This window comes from Nothobranchius furzeri, chromosome 15 (assembly GCF_043380555.1).
Source record: "Nothobranchius furzeri strain GRZ-AD chromosome 15, NfurGRZ-RIMD1, whole genome shotgun sequence".
Taxonomy (NCBI): Eukaryota; Metazoa; Chordata; class Actinopteri; order Cyprinodontiformes; family Nothobranchiidae; genus Nothobranchius; species Nothobranchius furzeri.
This window is the reverse complement of record NC_091755.1, coordinates 45,780,337-45,802,639: the sequence shown is the minus strand read 5'-3', so window position 1 is coordinate 45,802,639 and position 22,303 is coordinate 45,780,337. Positions and strand designations below refer to the sequence as shown.

The 22,303-nt window shown below is 48.0% G+C and overlaps 2 protein-coding genes across 3 annotated transcripts; one reads left to right on the top strand and one right to left on the bottom strand.

The window, feature by feature from the left end:
* The first annotated feature begins 1,408 nt into the window (after positions 1 to 1,408).
* LOC129164696 (galactose-specific lectin nattectin-like) lies at positions 1,409 to 3,795 on the top strand. The gene is made up of 7 exons (XM_054745586.2): positions 1,409 to 1,495; positions 1,618 to 1,665; positions 1,947 to 1,971; positions 2,636 to 2,739; positions 2,898 to 3,032; positions 3,174 to 3,285; positions 3,672 to 3,795. The coding sequence occupies exons 2-7, from the start codon at positions 1,618 to 1,620 to the stop codon at positions 3,758 to 3,760; spliced, it is 513 nt and encodes a 170-aa protein (XP_054601561.2). The 5' UTR covers positions 1,409 to 1,495; the 3' UTR covers positions 3,761 to 3,795.
* An 11,792-nt stretch (positions 3,796 to 15,587) lies between these two features.
* Positions 15,588 to 20,020, bottom strand: LOC139063326 (uncharacterized). Of its 2 annotated transcripts, none has more exons than XM_070544937.1 (2): positions 18,272 to 20,020; positions 15,588 to 18,211 (listed from the first exon to the last, which is right to left on the bottom strand). In XM_070544937.1, exon 2 carries the CDS (start codon positions 17,808 to 17,810, stop codon positions 15,588 to 15,590), a length of 2,223 nt encoding a protein of 740 aa, XP_070401038.1. In that variant the 5' UTR covers positions 17,811 to 18,211; positions 18,272 to 20,020. The 2 variants fall into 2 exon arrangements, with proteins under 2 accessions (XP_070401038.1, XP_070401037.1); XM_070544936.1 differs by having other exon boundaries at positions 15,588 to 18,296; positions 18,357 to 20,020.
* Between the last annotated feature and the right edge of the window lie 2,283 nt (positions 20,021 to 22,303).

Sequence of the window (22,303 nt, the reverse complement as noted above, 5' to 3'; positions counted from 1 at the left end):
GACCACTTTCCACACTCTACTGCTTTCTTTTACTATCTGCTCTTTAACTGTATTACTTTCTGCAATTTCAGCTGTTAACTTTATTTTTTCTCTAAGTGTTTTTCTCCCCAGAAGAAGCTACAAGGATGTTCTGCTGAGCTGTGGTGGCCTCATGGAGGGGGCCATCGTCTAGCACACTGCTGCTAACCACTTAAACATTCTCCTTCTCCTGATAATAACTTTTTGCTTTCCTTGACGTTGGATGTGCTACTACTAGTTTACCCGTTTAATTATAGATCCACTAGGATAAATACAATAAAGTTTATCTTTCACCAAATAGAATATTTACTAAGACATCACAATATAACTATATGTGTGTGTGTGTGTGTGTGTGTGTGTGTGTGTGTGTGTGTGTGTGTGTGTGTGTGTGTGTGTGTGTGTGTGTGTGTGTGTGTGTGTGTGTGTGTGTGTGTGTGTGTCTGCTCTGTCTTCTCGATCCCCAGTGAGTCGTGGAGGATGGCTGCTTATACTGAGCCAGGATTCTCTGGAGGTTTCTTCCTGTTAAAAGGGAGTTTTCCTCTCCACTGTCGCTGCATGCTTGCTTAGTATGAGGATTGCTGTATAGTCACTGACACTAGTCAGTGACTTGATGCAATTTGCTGGGTTCCTTATATAGGAAACATTATTTCTGATTGGCTTAATGAACTGTGAATTGGAATGTTTATTATGTGAAGTGCCTTGAGACGACTCTTGTCGTGATTTGGCGCTTTATAAAAAAACTTGAATTGAATTGAATTGAATATGTCTAACATCATTGAGAAGTTGTCACTTTCCTTCTTTTTTAAACTCGGACTCCCTTTGGACAGTAAATGTCCACTCTACTGGGACAGAGACGAGGCTGTGGTTTGACCCAGCGTGTCTGTGAGGACGTAACTTTTATCGATACTATCTCCTTGTGAAGATCCAGATACACTCCATTACTTCTCTTGCCAGATAAATTCAGACTTTTAACATTTAAAACGGTCAGGAGACAGAAAACTCTCACCTCTGTAACACTGTAGCTTCATTTGCTGATTTAAACTTTATGCATGATGACATCACGCGTTGGCCTGACTGGTGGGAGCTTTTTAAGTCCAGAAGTTTGTAAAATTAAGTGAAATTTGAGAGGAAATTTTAACTGTCTGACCTAAACCTTATCTTAGAAAACCTCAGCATCGTACTCCATCAGCACCAACCTGCTGGGCTGGAGACACAAAGAGAGAGAGATGCTGAAGTCAGATACGTGAAGCAGCTTCAGGTGTGGTCGTTGCTGCTGACCCACACTGACCAGTCCCAGTACTAGCTGGGTTAGTTGGGTGTGTTTGCCCCGTGGTCTTCATGTTTATCTAATCAGCTGTCCTCAGTGACTGACAGGTCCACCAGCTGGAGCAACGGTACATAAACTCAGTGTTTAGTTCAGGAAGGCATCCTTCACCCAGAGACTGCTGCTGCTGCTGCTTGGATTCATCACAACAAGGTAAAACCTGACCTCTCTTCATCAGCTGTTACTGCTAGTGATGATATCCACGTCAGAGTTTTTAGGAAAGTCTTTTAATGTGGATTTTCCTCCTGAACACTAAAATGACACGTTCTACCCAGATGGCGTCAGGTCTGCTCTTCCTGCTGCTCCTCGGGATCGGAGGAAATGTGAGTCAGCAGAAGTTCTTCTGTAGTTAAATAATCAGCCTGAATGTGACTTTGGTGGATTTATTTTCTCATGATGACCTGATGAGAAACCAACCAATGAAACGTGTTTAAAACCAACGAAGCAGAAGCTTCGTTCATGTTTTACAGACGATCCTCCTCGTCACTGAAGGTCCGATTTAAAGTGACACCAATGACTCATCTTAGAGCTCCCAGTTCCACCAGTCTGCCCAGTCTCTACTGGCTTCATTCTGGTTCTGACTCTTTGTTTTTTACATCCACAGATGTTTTCTGAAGCTTTGCTACCAGGTTTGTGTTTTAATTGTTTTATCACATCAAGTTTTCAGATGAGCGCATCATAAATTACACTCTGGGAAGCCTTAGGCTCCTCCCCCTCCGGTTGGCTCACAGCTTCCTAAACGCAGCTATGAAAGCTAGTTTCTGATCAGCTTTGCCTCATGTCCTGAATCCCTTCAGTCTAATCAGGCGTGTCATAAATGACGTGGCAGCAGAGTCCCTCCTCCTCACATGACCACCTTCATGGTGGTTTTCTCCACGTTTCATGCTCCTTCTGTCGTCCTATAAGACGGATTTGAAGCTCGCTAAACTTCTTAGCATCAAACTGTGTTTTTTAAACGTACAGACGTCAGAAGTGAAATCTACGGCACATATCAAACAGGATCAGAAAGTAAATGTGTCCACTCATAGACTCCCATTCATTCTTTTGGCAGGAGGGGAGCCATCGTCCAGAGGTAGATGGGCGTGACCTAGGCTCCCCATTTAAGGCCCATGAATATTTGCAGTTGAAACGTCTAAAGTCAGACTGATTCTTATAGCGAGGGCAAAGTTGGGTTGTTTTAGGATTGGTGTTCAGAGTCTTTAAACTGTCTTCATCTACATGTTTGGATTTGCCACTTTTCTGCTTCTCATCATCAACTGTGACTTGATGAGTCCTTCCTTCCTGTTTGTGTAGTTTGTTTTCCAGGCTTCTGTCGCCTTTGTCCTATCGGCTGGACTGTCTATGATGGCTACTGTTACCAGTTTGTGAACCAGGAATTGGCTTGGGCCGATGCTGAGGTACAGCTGATTTTCTGTTTAAAAGCTCTAAGCTCCTCATTTCAAATGAAGGTTCCAGCTGAGCAGTCTGCCTCAGCTGGGACTATCCAGCCTTCAGAGATGATTGTTGGACACCTGGATCAGCTGATGTGATGATGTCATGTCTTACTTTCCCTCAGACATTCTGCATTAAACACAGCGGACATCTGACCTCCATCAAAAACACAGATCAGTACAACTTCATCAGGGATCTGATCGTCAAAGGAGCAGGATTCAACCAAAAGTCTTGGGTTGGAGGCACCAATGCAGTCAGGGTGAGTTCAGTCATGGTTGTGACGTTCTTATGGTACAGGACTTGCTGCTGATCCTGGTAAATCTGAGTTCACACTGAGCATGAATGAGTGAATGATGACTACCAAGAAGTAAACTTGACTCTGAGTCACTTCTTCTGTCAGAACGATCTGTGGATGTGGACCGATGGAACACCGTTTACCTTTAAGAACTGGGGTCCAAGTGAACCCAACAACCAGGGAGGAAACGAGCACTGCATGGACATCAACCTGCGTGGTATGAGATCACTGCTGACTACACCGCTGCCTCGTTAGCATAGGCGTCATTTTAACCGGGGACGCCGGGGACATGTCCCGGGCAAAATTTGTGATTGGCAGCTGTGTCCCCCCACTTTCAAAAAAGCCTGCCTTTATTGTCCCCAGCAATTTTTAAACCCCACTCAAGTGTATGGTTATTGTCCCCAGCAATTCTGAAAACAAACTGACGCCCTTGCTCGTTAGTCAGGACTAGCATAGATCAGCTGTTGGGGTCAGAGCTGAAAACAGGAAATGATCATTTGTATAGCTGATAGTCACATGACCCCACGTTGGTAACAGTGTAGATATTTCTACATGTATCGAGAAGAAAAGCTCAGCTTTCTGACTCTGTTCTTTCTTTTTCAGAGCAAGATTATGTCAACGACGAGGAATGCACCCAAGAGCTCTCCTTTGTCTGTATTAAACCAGTGAAACCCGTCTTCCTACCAAAATAATCAAAACCACAACATAAATAAAAATGTCCTCCTGACTTTTTTTGATGACTGAGTCTAAATCTTCACTAGAGCTGGTCCCAGCATGCCAACCTGCCAGAATCAGTTTGTCTGTTTTCACGTGTTTTCAGCGCCGATGCTACGTCTCCGATAGTTTTTAGAAGGTAATTCATCACTTTTAGGCTTTCATGATGTTAATAATGTTGAAATTTTCATCTTACCTCATTTTAAATCTAAATGTTGAGTCTGCAGAGAAAATAAAAGTTTTAGTTCATCTCATTGCTGAACTTGACTGAAAATTAGCGTAGCCAGAAACTCATTTGTGGGTGGGCTAAAGAAAAAGTAAGTGGGCCCAATAAATGCAATTGAAAACAAGTATATTTTGCGTGTGTGTGTGTGTGTGTGTGTGTGTGTGTGTGTGTGTGTGTGTGTGTGTGTGTGTGTGTGTGTGTGTGTGTGTCCTCCGCATGTGCCCTAGCTTCATAATAACAATGCGCTCCGAGTTGTTTGCTAAGCACATAAACATAAACATAACAAACATAAACATAAACAATGCGCTCCGAGCTTCAGCGCTCTGGCCTGCGCACGCCGATATGTTCCGTATCATTTTTAACGATGTCTGAGGAATCTGAAGGTGGTGAGTCATTCTGGCAGATTGTAATTAACACCTGTCTCATGCAGGTGTTCTGACATTGTAAACCTCACACACAGAACATTGTGGATGTAACAAAATAAATCAAGAAATAATTCCCATCTGAGCATTTTAGCATTATTATATTATTATATTAGCACACTGACTGTGGTGCAGCATTCTAACAGCGCGCTGAAGATCTGAAGTTCAGAGTGCCTCTGTCAGAGGTCAGACGCGTTCCAGCGGAACCACGGCTCACGGGTGTACAAGTGAGCACATCTGGGCTGGGCAGAAGTAATTTTACAACATGGGTTTAAATAGCGCCAATAACGAGACGCGGTGACTGGAGCAGCTCTATGAGCGTATGAGGGGGCCTTATAATGCACGACTGAGACTCCAGTTCCACTTGGAGGGTGGGCTACTCTTGAAGCATTGTACTTCAGATTGGTCCTAAACAAGCTTAGACCCTCCATGGTGGCCTTTCCGTAGTTCTTTCATCCAAGAAAAATAAAATCAGATTCCTACCAGCTTTGAGGTAACATGTTGTGCTTCTTATTCTCTTATTGGTTCTACAAACTGTTGAAAGGTAAAAACTGATTTTCACCTCACCTTGTTAATAATTCGTCTGGTGTTATTCTTTCAAACAGAGTTCATCAAACTTATTTACATTTAAATTGTTGCAGGAAAGCTGACCTCACTTCAGTACTTTTTATTATTGTTATTAGAACGTCCTGAGAAGGCTAAAAGCCAAACCAATGTGTTGTTTATCACTGCCTGCAGGCTCTGCTTCTCGGTTGACTGTCTGTAAAGAATTTGTGTGTGTGTGTTTATCTTTGACTTTGTGTGTGTGTGTTCCCAAATAAATTGACTCTCTAGGCTTTGCCATGTTGTGAGAGGAAACTGCCTTCCATATTGGTGTGTATGATTCTCTCACCCTTTGCAAAGTATTTTGTTGGTGTTTGTTGTCGGCTGATTATGTCGTCGTCATCATCGTCTTCCTCCGCTTATCCGGGTCTGGGTCGCGGGGCAGCAGCCCAACTAGGGAGCTCCAGACTGCCCTCTCCCCGGCCACCTCCACCAGCTCCTCCGGCAGGACCCCAAGGCGTTCCCGGACCAGATTGGAGATGTAACCTCTCCAACGTGTCCTGGGTCGACCCGGGGGCCTCCTGCCGGCAGGACATGCCCAAAACACCTGCCCGGGGAGGCGTCCAGGAGGCATCCTGACCAGATGCCCAAACCACCTCAACCGGCTCCTTTCAACCCGGAGGAGCAGCGGTTCTACTCCGAGTCCCTCCCGAATGTCTGAGCTCCTCACCCTATATCTAAGGCTGAGCCCGGCCACCCTACGGAGGAAACTCATTTTGGCCGCTTGTATCCGTGATCTCGTTCTTTCGGTCATTACCCAAAGCTCATGACCATAGGTGAGGATTGGGACGTAGATCGACCGGTAAATAGAGAGCCTGGCTTTCTGGCTCAGCTCCCTCTTCCCCACGACAGATCGGCTCAGCGTCCGCATCACTGCAGACGCCGAACCAATCAGCCTGTCGATCTCCCGATCCCTCCTACCGTCACTCGTGAACAAGACCCCAAGATACTTAAACTCCTCCACTTGAGGTAGGACCTCTCTCCCGACCCGGAGTTGGCAAGCCACCCTTTTCAGGTCGAGAACCATGGTCTCAGAATTCGAGGTGCTGATCCTCATCCCAGCCGCTTCACACTCGGCCGCGAACCTACCCAGCAAGAGCTGAAGGTCAGAGCTGGATGAAGCTAGGAGGACCACATCATCTGCAAAAAGCAGAGACGAGATTCTCCTGCCACCAAACTCGACACACTCCACACCACGGCTGTGCCTAGAAATTCTGTCCATAAAGGTAATGAACAGAACTGGTGACAAAGGGCAGCCCTGGTGGAGTCCAACCCTCACCGGGAACAGGTCTGACTTACGACCGGCTATGTGGACCAAACTCACGCTCCTCTGGTAAAGGGACTGAATGGCCCTTAACAGAAAGCCACCCACCCCATACTCCTGGAGCGTCCCCCACAGGGTGCCCCTGGGGACACGGTCATAAGCCTTCTCCAAATCCACAAAGCACATGTGGACTGGTTGGGCAAACTCCCATGCCCCCTCTATCACCTTTGCAAGGGTATAGAGCTGGTCCACAGTTCCACGGCCAGGACGAAAACCACATTGCTCCTCCTCAATCTGAGATTCAACTATCGATCGGACCCTCCTCTCCAGTACCTTGGAGTAGACCTTTCCAGGGAGGCTGAGGAGTGTGATCCCCCTATAGTTGGAACACACCCTCAGGTCACCCTTCTTAAAGATGGGGACCACCACCCCGGTCTGCCACTCCACAGGAACTGCCCCCGATGACCACGCAATGTTGCAGAGATGTGTCAACCATGACAGCCCTACAACATCCATAGCCTTGAGATACCCAGGACGAACCTCATCCGCCCCCGGGGCTATGTCGCTGTGTAGTTGTTTGACTACCTCAGAAACATCTGCCCCGAGATTGGACAGTCCATCCCCAGGTCCCCCGGCTCTGGTTCCTCCTCGGAATGTGCATAGGTGTCATGAGCTGGGATGAGTACTCGTCACTTCATTCACAACCTTTGAGTTCTGATTGCAGGAGAGGAAGCTACAGCTGTTCCTCATCAGCGGGCTGGCCTTATAAGGATGAGGGTGTTGGGGTTATTAGGAGCGAACAATTAGTAAGCTTCAACTTACTTTTGGATTCTTCAATAAATTCTGTAAATATGGGAATATTTACTGATTTATTAATTAATTAAGATATTCTTAGATATACGGGGCACCATTCCCCTTTTTCCGGGGAAAAATTGAATCCAAAACTCTTATCAGTCTTTCTTGAAGTTCGTAGAATCCTTGGAGCAGAGACTTCTCTTCGACACAACAAAGCTACTGGAGACGAAAATCTGAATTTTATAACGTTTAATTAACAATTTGTCAAATGAATAAACAGTGGCATAAATGAATAATAACCATGTGATATAATAAAAGGATGTATATTCAAAATAATGTTCAAGGTGTTTTGTGTGTATGTAGGATGTATGAATGGGGTCCTTTGTTCTCACAAAGGAGTAGTGTGTGTGCGTGTGTATGGATTCAAAATGGAGTCTTGAATACAAGATGGCTGACTCCTTTGTCTGGCTAAAGTGTGGGTGGCAACTTGCACTTTAACTTCCAAAGCACTTAGAATCAGTAGTAACTTAACCTTAAATCACTCAAAACATTTCAAAGGATCATGCAACAACACAAAAGATTAATCACGAGTTAATATCCTTAGTTTATCAGCCTGGCCATGGCCGAACATTTAAAGATACCAAACAATGATTAATAAGCAGTTTATTCTTTCAAAATGACCCGAAGGACGAATTTGGAACGAAAGAGGAAAACACGAAGCTACTTTTTAAGCAATAGACGCGGTTTATTGCTTATTCTGGACTATAGAGGAAACGGGAGAAGAAAAGGAGAGAAAAAAATGAGTTTTCTGATCACCAAAGCAGCAAGGCGTCCCCCGCTGTTATGATTTGACGGTTCTCCGTTTTTCTCCGCAGTTTCCAGCGTCATCCGTCGGTTTGATGCTTTCTCCGTTGTTTGGCTCCACGAGTGTTTCTCCACGGCTGGACACAAAGAAAACGAAGTTCCTTTTGGGCTGAGTTTGACAACTTACAGCGTTTCTGAGAGCTGGATGGAGTTGTTGTTTCCCTCCGCGGGTTCTGTGTCCTCAAACATCAGCTGGAGGGGAGCAGAAACGAGCAGATCAGCGGTCCCGTGGGCTCAACTTGGCTCTTAGAGCTTCCGCGTGCTCAAAGAAGTCGGAGCGTTCGACAAGCGTGTCCTCACCGCCAGGTATCCTGGGCAAAAGAACGAGGTTTCTTTGTCTCATTCATGATTTATAGTCTTTGAAGTCGCGGGAAAGCTTCAAGCTCCCGCCTCCCGCACATGCGCAGAACGTGTTTCTGGTATTAGGCGGTGACATCATCCCAATGCTTCCGTGTGCAAAGCATCATGGGAAATGAAGTTTCTTGGCGCTGATGTGATTATTTGCTTTTCAGAGCAATTTAAGCACAGTCATTTTGGAGAAAATCACTGCATAGTAATTTCCTCATGAGGTCAGACCCTCAACATTCCCCCTTTTGGTTTCGGGGATCGCGCCCAAAGCTCGATCGTCGGAAGCACAGATGGGTTTGTTCCTCATGAACGTAAGTCGACTTGATTGTCGGAAGCACAGGTGGGTTTGTCCCTTAGGACGTTGGTCTCCTTGGACGCCTTTGTCTTTGGTCTTTGTCTTGGATCCTGGCGCCTTTGGTCTTTGTCTTGGATCCTGGCGCCTTTGGTCTTTGTCTTGGATCCTGGTCAGGCACAAAACAAAAGAGGATAGGAAACGGGATAGTCCCCAACGCGCATAACGAGAAGAAGCCACTCACGCAGGTGGTACGCAATGATGATGTCGTCCATGCGAGAGGTAGTAGTGTAGAAGGAGGAAGGTCGGTGGGCGGTTAACTCCATGAGTGGACACAAAGGCATCTCACCGCCGGCCATACAGTTCAGTTTATGGAGCACGCGGTGATGTACGAGGTCCATAGTTCGCAAACGCGCATTGACCTATGTGGTCCCAAGATTCCCCCCTTTTTGGTCCAAAGGGTGGATCAGGACAGTCTTTGGGCTAAAACAAGGACCATAAAACTAAGAGGTACTACAATGTGCTGGTGCGTCAAACAGAGTCATTGACAGACTGAGCTGGGCCGGCACATAACCACTAGTTGATATGTGACCAAGTAAGAAACAAAAATACAGAAAACCCAAAAAAAAAAACATGTAACATATAACATCCAAGAAAATTCATAGCAACCTTGAGGTCTCATAAAATACATTCTTAGGTCATACATTCAGTGTGTAGCTTATAAAGAATGTGACATACTGCAACACTCAGATAAATATGTGAGGTAGACTAAAATGAGAACTACTCTTAGGTTTACAGAATAACAAAGAAAATGTTGCTCACCCCCTTTAGACGGGTGTGGTACATTTACGCTTGGAGTCTCCCCGAACGCGGTTACGAGGCACACCGTAGGTGAGCAAGTGCATCTTATCTTGGAGTTTATTAACACGCCTGTAGGCGGAATAAGCTATCACGGCCGTGATGAGCCATTCCATCCCCAGGGCGACCAATGTGCAGATTAAAGTCGTATAATCTGTGTCAATGTAGCGTCTTGGGCGTCAAAGTAAGTTCACGCGGGTTTTGTGTGAACTTAGCAAATTTGGTTCCTTCAATCAGTAATTGTTGGTCAATTTCTAAATCGAAGGCAAAGTTACAACCCCGGAAAGCGTCCATGATCTCAATCTCTGAGTCATGCTGTTCGAGGTTGAGGTGATGGAGTGTCAGGTTTCTAGTTCAAAGTGGAAATGCCTACCATCCTTTCAAATACCAATGTTCAGCATCGACTTAAACCTATAGATGTGAGGTGTCACAATTATGGGAACATGTAACAGGAAACCGAGTTCTAATTTTCTGCATCAACGTGAATGGGAATTGCACTACCTAGGCTGTACGCTAGGTGGATTTGTGAAAGGTGCACAGTAGAGGGGTAGCAGCTGTCAAGCTAACTTTGAGCAGGTCCAGTGGTACCAAGTACGGGGAAATACGACTTTCAACCAAGCTGTCCAGCGTGGAACTTACTTCCCTGAGCAGGTCCTACATCAAATCTCTCACCACTCGTGTGTACACAATATCCTGAGGTATGGTTTCAGACAAAGTCTTGATTGCACGTAGAGATCCATTAATCAGAGCCTAGTGTAGGTACCAGAGTACCCTGTAAGGTTTTAGTAGGTACATCCTGTTAGCGGTCTAGGAAGGAGTTTCTCTTGGTTAGTGAAAGTGACGGCGGGGGGGGGCCTGGTTCTTTGTCGGTTAGTACATGTTAGTGGGTTAAACGTGCACTTTCCCCCCCTTTCCATTTCCATGCATAGAACTATGTCGAGACTACGTCTACCTCCTGCGGGGAGTCTGGTCTCTGTACCCGCGGGGATGGTTTGACGTAGGGTTTGATTTGGTTTGCATGCACCCATTTGTAGACAGGCTCCTGTCTCGCTTTGGTGATGCGTAACCTGTATGCAACTGGAGAGAGTTTTGCCACGATCTCAAATGGTCCTGACCAGCAGGGCAGGAACTTCTTAGCTTTGCGTGCCGGTTGGGCGAACCGAAAGTAGAATACTTTGTCACCCACCTCGTATTCGCGGCTGGTTGTCTTTTGGTCGTAGTAGGCTTTAGCGCCTTCTACGTTGGTCTCCAGTTTCTTCTGAGCGTGCGCGAACGTAGCTCTGAGGTGTGTTTTCAAGTCTGCCACATACTGATGAGCGGTATAGGCAGTGGCAACACTGACATCCTCTGGGTGATACAGGAGGTGCAGTGGTAGAGTCATCAGTCTGCCGGTCATCATCTCAAAGGGCGTAACCCCAGTGGATCGCTGTGGAGTGGACCGTATGGCCATCAGGACCAGAGGGAGCTTGACGTCCCAGTCCTTCCCAGTGGAGCAGACGTACTTTTTGAGCATAGAGACGACCGTGCGGTTCATCCGTTCGACCTGTCCGGATGACTGTGGGTGATAGGGAAGGTGGAATCTCACTTCCACTCCCAGAAGTTCAAACAGGGACGTCATTACACTGGATGTGAAATGAGTTCCTCGGTCAGAGTCAATGCAGAGTGGAAGTCCCCATCGACTGAAAACGTGGTTAATCAGCAGTACAGCGGTTGTGACGGCTGTATCGTTTGGCGCTGGAAGGCACTCAACCCACTTTGTGAAACTGCAAGTTACAGTTAGCATATATTTGTTTCCTCTTGCCGATTTGGGAACCGGTCCAACCCAGTCGATCTGCAGGTGGGACCAAGGGAAGGTTATTCCCCTGCGTTGCAGTGGTGCTCTAGCAAGCGGCTGGGAGGGTTGAAACTGGGCACAGATGAGGCAGCCTTGGACATAGCTGTGTACGTCCTTGGACATCGACGGCCAATATGCTACTTCTGTCAGTGACGCGAGGGTAGCTTTTGCTCCGCGGTGACCTCCAACCGGAGTGTCGTGGGCGTAGGCAAGCATCACTCCTCTGTGGTCGAGTGGAACAACCCAGCGCGGCGGGCTGTGATCGTCACGTATGTAAACTAACAAATCGTTTTGTAGTTTCAGATGCGCGAGTTGACGATGCAGGGTTACCAAATCTCGGCTTGCGCCAGTAGGTGGTGACGGTTGTTTAGACATCGGGCCCTTTTGGAGAAGCTCGCGGATGAGCTTCAGGTCAGGATCTTGTTCCTGCATGGTGACTAGGTCCACGTCCTGTGGTTGTCTGCCTAGAAACACTGGTACCTCAACGGTCCGAGGTTCGTCTGCCTGTTTAGCATGGCGACGAGTAATCGCGCAGACCTTGTGAACGGCCTTGGGTGGAAGCCACTCGTCTTTGAATTCCCAGCAGGTTCCCTGGTCAGCACCGAGCTTAGCAAGGCGGTCAGCTTCGTCATTACCATCTTTCTCTGGACCTAGGGTCCTGGAGTGACCTTTGACCTTTTTCCAGTAGACCATTATGCCTTTCTCAGTGGTGAGCAGATCACACGCTAGGAATAACTCCGAGTGTTTCACGTCTCTGTTCCTGGCGTTTTTCATGTGGTTCTCCTTCCACATGGGGAAGTGAGAAATGAAGCTGTGTCTAGCGTAGTTTGAATCTGAGCAAAGGACGATTTGAGTGATGTCCAAGGCTGCCGCCTGCTGGAGGGTTATCAACACTGCAGCAATTTCGGCGTACTGACTAGACTTTTGGCCCAACCGGTAGTGATTTGGTTGCTTAGTGTCACAGTCCACCCAAACGACTCCAACCCCAGCACGGAGCTGGCCTTCGTGAAGGTAGGAGCATCCATCAGTGTAAACTTTCGGAAGCCCTTGGCAAACATTCTCATCAAAGTAGCGATGATTGGATGCGGTTGGGTAGACTGCGGCAGGTGTGTCCAGGGGGCCCATGACGGAGTCAGAGTCACAGTGCTGGCAGCCTGCTAGCCCTTGTCCTAGCGCTAGCTTGGTGTTCTGACCATACTTGACCTCAATGTTGTATCCTTGGAGCACCATCATCCACGTCGCAATGCGGCTGTTTGACACTCTTCCTTCGCGAAGTCGCTGGCTGTTTAGGAAGGTGACGGGCTGATGACACGTTTCAATGATCACTTTCTGTCCACCGATGTAACTACGAAAGTGTTCGACGGCCCAGACTGTAGAGAGGAGAGCTCTCTCGCAGTCTGAGAATTGGAGTTCCACCTTGCTCAGAGGCTTGCTGGCGTATGCCACAACTCTCATGTCCTGATCGTGTTTCTGCTTCAAAGCAGCGCTCAGGCAGTGAGAGGAGAAAGTAGCCTCTATGTAGAACTCTTTATCCTTGTCTGGGTAAGCCAGACAGGGTGCGGACGCCAACTTCTGTTTTAGGAACTGGAAGGAGAGTTCTTGGGGTCTGTACCACACGAAAGGTGTGTCGTTCTGAAGCAGCTCAGTGAGGGGCCTCGCTATTTCAGCGTACTCCTCAATGAACTGCCTGGAGTAGTTGCAGACTCCGAGGAAGCTCCTGAGTTCGGTCAGATTAGCTGGGGCTTTGATGTCCTGAATGGCTCTAATGCGTCCCGCTTGGGGCTCGACTCCATTAGGGCCAACCAGCAGTCCAACATACTCCACTTTGGTTCGACACCACTGTCCCTTGAGAATCGCCAATTTAGCTCCGGCGTCAGCGAGCTGTTGCAGCACGTGACGGAGTTCGGCCAGGTGCTCCTCGAAGGTTCGACTCCTCATCAAGATGTCATCGACATATATGAGGTTCCCTCTGGAAGCAGCATCTGACATGGCTTTGTGGAGGAAGATGTTGAACTCGGCAGGTGAGTTAGAGTAGCCAAAGGGGCAGCGGTTCCAAGTATATTGGCGATTTCCAAAGGAGAAAGCCAGTTTATACTGGTCCGCCGGCTCAACCTTCATGGTCCAGAAGCCGTTGGCTACGTCAACCGTAGAGAAGAAACGAGCATCTCTGACTCTGGCTAGCTCCTGATCTAAATGGATCATAGGCCACCTGGAGAGAGGTACTTGTTTGTTCAGTGCGCGATAGTCTATGGTGAGACGCCATTTCCCAGTCGGTTTCAGAACCGGCCAGATGGGAGAGTTGTAAGTGGAGTTACACTCTCTGATGATGTTTTTCTCCTTCAGCTGATCGAGGATCTCCTGGATCGACTCATAAGCAGCGAGGGGAATCTTGTACTGACGTACAAAAGTAGGAGGGGCATTCGGGTTCGTTGGAATGCGAACCGTATACAGGTTTGTGAGTCCACAGTCCAGGGAGTCCCTGGATAAGATGGACTGAAACTCATAGAACAGGCTTCTAAGCGCTGCTCTCTGCTCCTCTGACTCCAGCGCATCCGCTTTGTCAAGCTGCTGGCTGACTTCGGCCTCGAAGCCGTCATAAGGTTCAGAGGAGGAGGGTCTCTGGTGTTCCGGGCTTTCAACCGGTGACTCAGAGGGTTGAGTATTTATTGCAAAAACCGTTAGACACTGACCGCCGTCAGTATCTAAGGTTGCACTGCAAATGGGTTCCTCAGGAAGGGCTTCATGCCGCTTGATGGTAATCATTTGTGAAGGGAAAGTACTGAATGTGTCTGCACCAACCTGTCTGTCGTTCAAGAACAACGGAAGTTGTCCGATCACGGGGACTGAAAGTTCGAAGTCATGGAATGAGCTATCTATCAGCATGCCCAAGGGCTTTCCTGCTGGCAGGTGGATAGGACTCTGGGTCGGATTTTCGACCAACAAGTACGCAGAACGATTGTTCAGCTCCAAGAGTGGCGTGCCACAGACGGCTAAGTTGAGCTCCAAGAAGTGTGGTGATGGCTGGAAGAAGGCCTGTGTGCCTGGCAGCTTCTGATGCTTCATCAGAGTCAGACGAACGGGCACTCCTTTGACCTGTGGGGGCAGAACCGTGCTGGCCTCAACCACTGCACGGCAGGCCTGTGGAATGGTCTGACCGGACAGCAAGTGTTCAGGGCCTTCTGAGCCAGGCTCAGAGGATGGTGTGGCCCGGGCCCAAAGGACTTGATTGCAAGTGTCCAGCTGGGCACCGAGTCGAACCAGCAGATCTGCTCCGATGAGTGCAGGTGGATCAAGCTGTGGTATGATGCTGAATGTATGTGTGAGCTGTCTTGCTCCAAGCTGGATAGTCAGAGAGCAGACCTCTGGCGCTTTCAGGAGCCTCTGCGGCCAAGTAGGTGACAAGAGCCGATGGCTACGTGTCACACTGACCAGAAGGGGGTCCTTCTGACGCAGGTGTTCAAACATCTGCTGGCTGATGGCTGACTTTTCCGACCAAAGAGCAAGGCGAGCATCTGAGATGTGGGTGCAGTTGATGGTAAGACCACCAACTATGTGTGGTGCATATGGCTGCAGGCTGACGTTCTTCAGCGAGCAGAGAAAAGATGAATGTGTGCAGAGCGGAGTTCCAGGAGCGGTTTCGTGCCTTTGCAGGCGGTCCTCGTCTGTGGGAGCCGTAGGGAGGGGCATGACCTTGGAACAAGGGTTTTGCGGCTCACTTATGCTGACTTCAAGAATGGAGGATGGTCGGCTGCTATCCGGTTTCCAGGGCTTAGGTGTGTCCACCTGGGCCCACAGTTGACCCTTCTGGCAGTCGATGAGGGGAGCTAGACGTTCAAGCAGGTCCTGACCAATGAGAAGTGGTTCAGTGTCTAGCTGGCAGACATAAAACGGGTGAACCAGAGTCATGTCTTGGAAGGTGATGTCCAGCCACGCCCGGTGAGTGATACACTCCCTGGTCTGGGTGTAGCTGGTGATTTTCAGGTCACAGGGCTCTACCTGGACTGGTTTCCCGAGCGACCGCATGGTGTCAGACAAGCGATGGAACAGTGTGGAGCATATCAGGGTGATTTCTGAGCCAGTATCCAGCAGAGCATCAACCTGTATGCATCCACCTACGTTGGTGCTACAGTACAAACGGCGAGCATGATCATGGTTTGTTAAGTCACCGAGGAACTTCAGAAATTTAGTATCTGGTTTCTCTGGGGGGTAGATTTCAGGAGACTCCTGTGGTCTACCAGTAGTGTTTCCCCAACTGATCAGGTAAGTCCTGGCCACGCTGGGGGGTTGAGCCACGCCTAGTCATGCGGACGTTGGCTCTGGGTCTGGCTTCTTAGAAGACGACTTTGGTGCAGGGGTTTCTTCTGCAGATCTCAGCTGTTCCTTCTGTTTAGCTAGAAACTGCTGAAACATCTCCTGGACGTTGGCTTTGGTCAAGTACTCACCTGCGGACTCGTGTTCGGGACCTACCTGTGGGCGGCGCTCCTTAAACCTTCCACTGTTCCGACCTGCTTGCCGTTGGTTTTGGTTGGGCCACTTCCTGTCTGATTGTCCAGACCTAGGCAGCCAATCAGCACCCCCCTTCCCCTGTTGAGGAGATTGGGACTGCTCTCGCGGTTTAACAGGTCTAGGTTTAGCAGATTTTGGCTTAGTGGGTGGAGCTTCTGTGCCTTCGAGCTCCAAACGCGGCTCGGCGTCAGGAGCTAGGTGCATGACGCGGTGATGTGCGTCAGGCTTTTGGGGCTTTCCGCCGGCTTCCCAAGCCTGTTGAGCGTATCTCCTAATCTCCTGAGTTGTCAGTTTTTTCATCCGACAATACATTGAGACTTCGGAGCGAACACACTCGTGCAGGTTGTGAATGAACAGGGATCTGAAGGCAGGGTCTTCCTCGAGCCCAGGGCCGTTTCGACCTTGGAAATAAGCACTTTTGAGTCGGCGATAATACTCTCTGGGGGGTTCGTTCCTCCCGTGTTTGATGGAGAAGGCCCCCATTGTAGCTGACGCAGAGTCTGCATACGTGGCGTATTCATCTCTCAACGCTCGGCAGAGCGAGGAGTACCGATCTCGAATGTCAGATGGTAGAGTTTCCATGAAACCGTGCACCGTTCTAGATGTGGTTTTCCAAATTAGCTTGAGCTTTTCCCTTGAAGAGGGTGCTGGAAGATCAAGCAGACAACGTTCTATCTCCCGGAGATAATCGTCGACATTGGATTCATTGGTGTTAGGATCAAAGCGTTCTATGTCTTTAGCTAGCGATTCAATTTGACGTACACGGAGCCCTGACTCACGGTACGGCGCGTCATCCTCTGACTCTGACCCACGGTCTGTCTCAGAGAGTGCTGGATATCGCTGGTGTGCTCTGGGCTCCCAATGTTGACTCCTGGGGCCCAAATCGGGGTTCGGCATGTTGTGGCGGGCTGCTGGCACGTCACGTGGGTGTCTTGGGAGGTCCTCCTCCCGGGGCACGTCTGCGTAGTGCAGCCTGCGTCTTTCAACTGGGGCTTCTGCGTAATACGCTCTGTCCGGGTACGGACTGGCGTATGATGCTTGGTCATGCAGCTGGTTATCGGCATGCCGAATACCGGAGTAGCTAGGATGGGTGGATGGTGGAGGTGCAGCTTGGGGTGCATAACCCCAATCGGCACCTTGCACCCTTCGTGGACTGGGGGAGCGGTCTAAATAGAGGTGCCGCTCAGCTGGTCGACTTCTCACTGATTGAGAAGGCCGTGAAGATGAGGGTGGTGGTCCAACCTGGGGTTCGAGGGCGAACTGCCCTCGGCCCCTAGATGGTCCTGAATGCCCTATAGTGTGTGTAGGGAACGGGGCCGAAGGTTGGGACAGATAAGCTTCATCTCTCCCCTGCGGCGTGCGTCCGTCCAGAGAGTCCCACACCACATACTGTTGATTATCGTATGGAGCCGTATCAGGAGGTAGCCTACCTTTACGGCGGGACGGCGGTCCCTCGCTACCTTGGGTGGAGGGAACCAATTGGTCTTTGGCGATCGTCCTGGGCGGACCCTGGTTGGCTTTGCCGGCTTGCTTTCGTACCGGTGTGGGAGAGCACTCTGGCTCAGCCTCAGAGTCACGGTGTTCCCCCCCTTCCCACTGTCTGTTGTCATCAGCAGAAGGGGGCGGGGTCTTCTCCCCATCTTCCCCAGAATCGGTGCTGGCTTCCTCCTCGTCATCCTTCTGCCTTCCATTTTGCTGCCTTTCAGCTAGCATGCTCTGGAGCTTCATGATCTCTCGATCATGTTGGAGTTCTCTCTGATAGAGGATCAAGGCTAACTTAGCTAAGTGAACCTGGATTGGTTTTGTACCATCCGGGTTTTCTATTTGATCAATTACAGCTTCTAGCTCGTCGCTACGCTGTTCTTCAGTGAAATCCCTAGAAGGGTAGTCGGGTTCTCGAGCAACCGCGACCAGTTTGGACAATATTTGTCCAGAAAGTAGGCCAGGTTCATAGTCGTGGGCCGCAGCGCCACCTGGTTGCCGGGAGTTGGTCAGTTCACTACTCTGTCCCTCCATTTTAACAACCGAACCAAAAATAGCCTAGTAGAGCTTCTGCAGATAGCTCAAGCTGCACCTTTTGGGCAGCAACTGCTAGCTTTGTAGCAGAAAAACACTAAATTAACCTTTGTGCGCACAGGTTTTAGCGTTTTAAGATTGCACGGAATGCCGTGACTGATGCTTAAAATACTATTCCTTTCAGTATTTTAGCAAAAGCTGGTGCGTTGCCGTAGCAACGTCTTACAACACTTGCAGTGTTAAATATGCTAGTTATTCCTTCAGAATATTAGCAAACAAGGTGTTATCAGTCTTTGAGTGAAGGTTTCAGTTAGTTACAATAGCCACTGTGAGTTAAAGTCGCTAAATTAGCAGTTAATTTTAGCCTAAAAGGGTTAGTCAGAATTACTTACACGCTGCACCTTTAATGAGGAACTGAATTTTAACCTAAAAGGTTAGCCAGAATTAATTACACGTTGCACCTTTAAGGAAAAACTGAATTTTAACCTAAAAGGTTAGCCAGAATTAATTACACGTTGCACCTTTAAGGAAAAGCTGAATTTTAACCTAAAAGGTTAACCAGAATTAATTTACACGTTGCACCTTTAAAGAAGCACTGAGTTACTGGTGAGAGTTCGATGCAGCTTCCTGCTCAGCGAAATCAGCACCACTCTGTTGCTGGTTCAAGGCTGAACAACGGATTATTTTTAATTCAAGCTCTTTGGATTTATTTGTTTGTTTGTGCCGGATAGAAATCTCTGTGTATCCAAGCCTCACACGGGGCACCAATAAAATGTTGGGGTTATTAGGAGCGAACAATTAGTAAGCTTCAACTTACTTTTGGATTCTTCAATAAATTCTGTAAATATGGGAATATTTACTGATTTATTAATTAATTAAGATATTCTTAGATATATGGGGCACCATTCCCCTTTTTCCGGGGAAAAATTGAATCCAAAACTCTTATCAGTCTTTCTTGAAGTTCGTAGAATCCTTGGAGCAGAGACTTCTCTTCGACACAACAAAGCTACTGGAGACGAAAATCTGAATTTTATAACGTTTAATTAACAATTTGTCAAATGAATAAACAGTGGCATAAATGAATAATAACCATGTGATATAATAAAAGGATGTATATTCAAAATAATGTTCAAGGTGTTTTGTGTGTATGTAGGATGTATGAATGGGGTCCTTTGTTCTCACAAAGGAGTAGTGTGTGTGCGTGTGTATGGATTCAAAATGGAGTCTTGAATACAAGATGGCTGACTCCTTTGTCTGGCTAAAGTGTGGGTGGCAACTTGCACTTTAACTTCCAAAGCACTTAGAATCAGTAGTAACTTAACCTTAAATCACTCAAAACATTTCAAAGGATCATGCAACAACACAAAAGATTAATCACGAGTTAATATCCTTAGTTTATCAGCCTGGCCATGGCCGAACATTTAAAGATACCAAACAATGATTAATAAGCAGTTTATTCTTTCAAAATGACCCGAAGGACGAATTTGGAACGAAAGAGGAAAACACGAAGCTACTTTTTAAGCAATAGACGCGGTTTATTGCTTATTCTGGACTATAGAGGAAACGGGAGAAGAAAAGGAGAGAAAAAAATGAGTTTTCTGATCACCAAAGCAGCAAGGCGTCCCCCGCTGTTATGATTTGACGGTTCTCCGTTTTTCTCCGCAGTTTCCAGCGTCATCCGTCGGTTTGATGCTTTCTCCGTTGTTTGGCTCCACGAGTGTTTCTCCACGGCTGGACACAAAGAAAACGAAGTTCCTTTTGGGCTGAGTTTGACAACTTACAGCGTTTCTGAGAGCTGGATGGAGTTGTTGTTTCCCTCCGCGGGTTCTGTGTCCTCAAACATCAGCTGGAGGGGAGCAGAAACGAGCAGATCAGCGGTCCCGTGGGCTCAACTTGGCTCTTAGAGCTTCCGCGTGCTCAAAGAAGTCGGAGCGTTCGACAAGCGTGTCCTCACCGCCAGGTATCCTGGGCAAAAGAACGAGGTTTCTTTGTCTCATTCATGATTTATAGTCTTTGAAGTCGCGGGAAAGCTTCAAGCTCCCGCCTCCCGCACATGCGCAGAACGTGTTTCTGGTATTAGGCGGTGACATCATCCCAATGCTTCCGTGTGCAAAGCATCATGGGAAATGAAGTTTCTTGGCGCTGATGTGATTATTTGCTTTTCAGAGCAATTTAAGCACAGTCATTTTGGAGAAAATCACTGCATAGTAATTTCCTCATGAGGTCAGACCCTCAACAAGGGTGACCAGACTACGACGCTGGATGATTGCCACTAACTGGTAGTCACTTGCCCTTCGAAATTTTGCTTAAACTTTGCTCAAAGATTTGTCGTGTTTTGGATTTTTGGATTACTCGCTCATGTGTTTTTGGTACTCACCTCAGGTTCCTGGATCCTCGGATATCTCGCTCTCTCTGGAAGAAGATCATTGGTTCGTTTCCTGTTTCACCTCCGCCAGCCGATCCGCTCTCCACCACACTCACGCTCCCTCTCCGAATCAACCTCCTCAAACCATCCTCCGTCTCACTCATCATCTTGGACCGCTACCTCACTTTGGATATCACCCCGGCTCTCTCCCCCTCCAAGTTCCAACTCCTCTTCTGCATAGTAAGTCTGACTACAAACAAATCTCCCAGAACTACAACTCCCATACTCACCTCTGTTTCCCTGTAGACGCCGCTTCCTGTTTCTGAAACCGCTGGACTTCAGTGCGTCCTTAGTTCTCCTGTCAAAATAAAATTATTTTTACTTTTTACCATCATACTTGCCTCCGGTCTCTGATTCTGCATGTCTTCGGTTAAGCACATACCTCAGAACATGACAGAATCATCCGGCCAACATTCTAACCCAGCAGAATCAGCATTGTCTAATCTGTCACAACGTTTAAGTCAACAGGAACAGAACCTCCCCGTTGTCATGGAACAACTCTCCACAGTTAACCAGCGATATCAGCAACTGGAAACCCTTGTTCGACAAATTCACGAAACCCTCTCCCAAGCTAATCAACCTCTCCAGCCATCAGCACCACTGTCTGCTGCATCTACACCAGAAATTCCTGCCAGTCAGGAGCAAGCCTCTCCCTGGGAGAGAAATCATTTTCGTGTGGTGCCCTCACCTCAGACTGAGACTTTTGGTGGAGAGTTCAAAGACAGTAATAGTTTCTTGTTACAATGTAAACTGGCGTTTGAACGTTGTCCCTCGGCCTTTACATCAGACTCTGCTAAAATTTCATATATTGTTGGACTGTTAATAGGGCGGGCGCTTAAGTGGGCTGAGGCGAAGAGTCATGACAACTCGTTTTTACAAGGACCCTTTAATATGTTTATCACTGATTTCAAACTCACTTTTGGTGGACACGAGTCGTTTTCGGACATTAGGAAGAAGCTCATGGCACTCTCCCAGGGGAAAATATCTGTGGCGGACCTGGCTGTGGATTTCTGCATTCTTGCGGCCAGAACCAATTGGAATGAGGATGCCCTCATAGGAGTGTTTACTGAGGCCCTGAGTGACAAGGTGAGGAACCAACTAGCCTTGTGTCCAGAACCCAGTTCCCTGGAGGAACTCATTAGACTTACCATTTCGATTGATAAACGCCAACGGGAGCTCAGCAGACACACCCCCGTACCAGCAGCAGCCGCAGGCCATGACCAGAACCCAGGCTTTCCTAATCGCGCACAACCTAACACAGAGGAGCCAATGCAGATGGGAAGAACCCGTCTCACACAAGAAGAGAGAGAGTATCGCCAAAGACTAAGACTTTGTTTGTACTGTGGAACTGCAGGACATTTTGTGAGTAACTGTCCTAAACTGTCAAAAGGGAGAGCCCGTCAGTAAAGCTGGGACTACTGGTGGGTGGAGAGTGAAATTCTGGTTCCCGGTGGGGTTTTTTTCATGCGTTTTGTCTATAGATTCTAGACCGGTGACGTTTGAAGCGCTTTTGGATTCTGGCTGCGAGCAATCGCTCTTGGACGAGAGAGTGGTGGAAAGTTGGAAGATCCCTACCACCAGACTTTCTACACCCCTCTCTGTCTCATCTTTGGACAACAAATCTCTCTCTACCATTACCCACCAAACCATCCCTCTACGGCTCATGGTATCAGGTAACCACTCGGAGATGATCAAATTCTTTGTGTTTCCTTCTCCTCAGTCGCCAGTGGTTCTGGGTCACTCCTGGTGTCTTCAACATAGCCCCTCACTGGATTGGAGGAGAAATAAGATTCTGGGTTGGAGTCCATAGTGCTCTCTGAGTTGTCTAAATTCAGCCTTACCTGTTGGTCGACCATCACAACCGTCACTCCCAGAGGACATTGACCTCACAGCAGTTCCTCAAGTTTATCATGACCTCAGCCAGGTATTCAGTAAAGATCATGCCTCTTCTTTACCACCCCACAGACCATTCGATTGTGCCATTGATATCCTGCCAGGGGCTCCACTGCCATCAAGCCGATAATACAATCTCTCCAAACCCGAGCGTGAGAGCATGGAAAGATACATA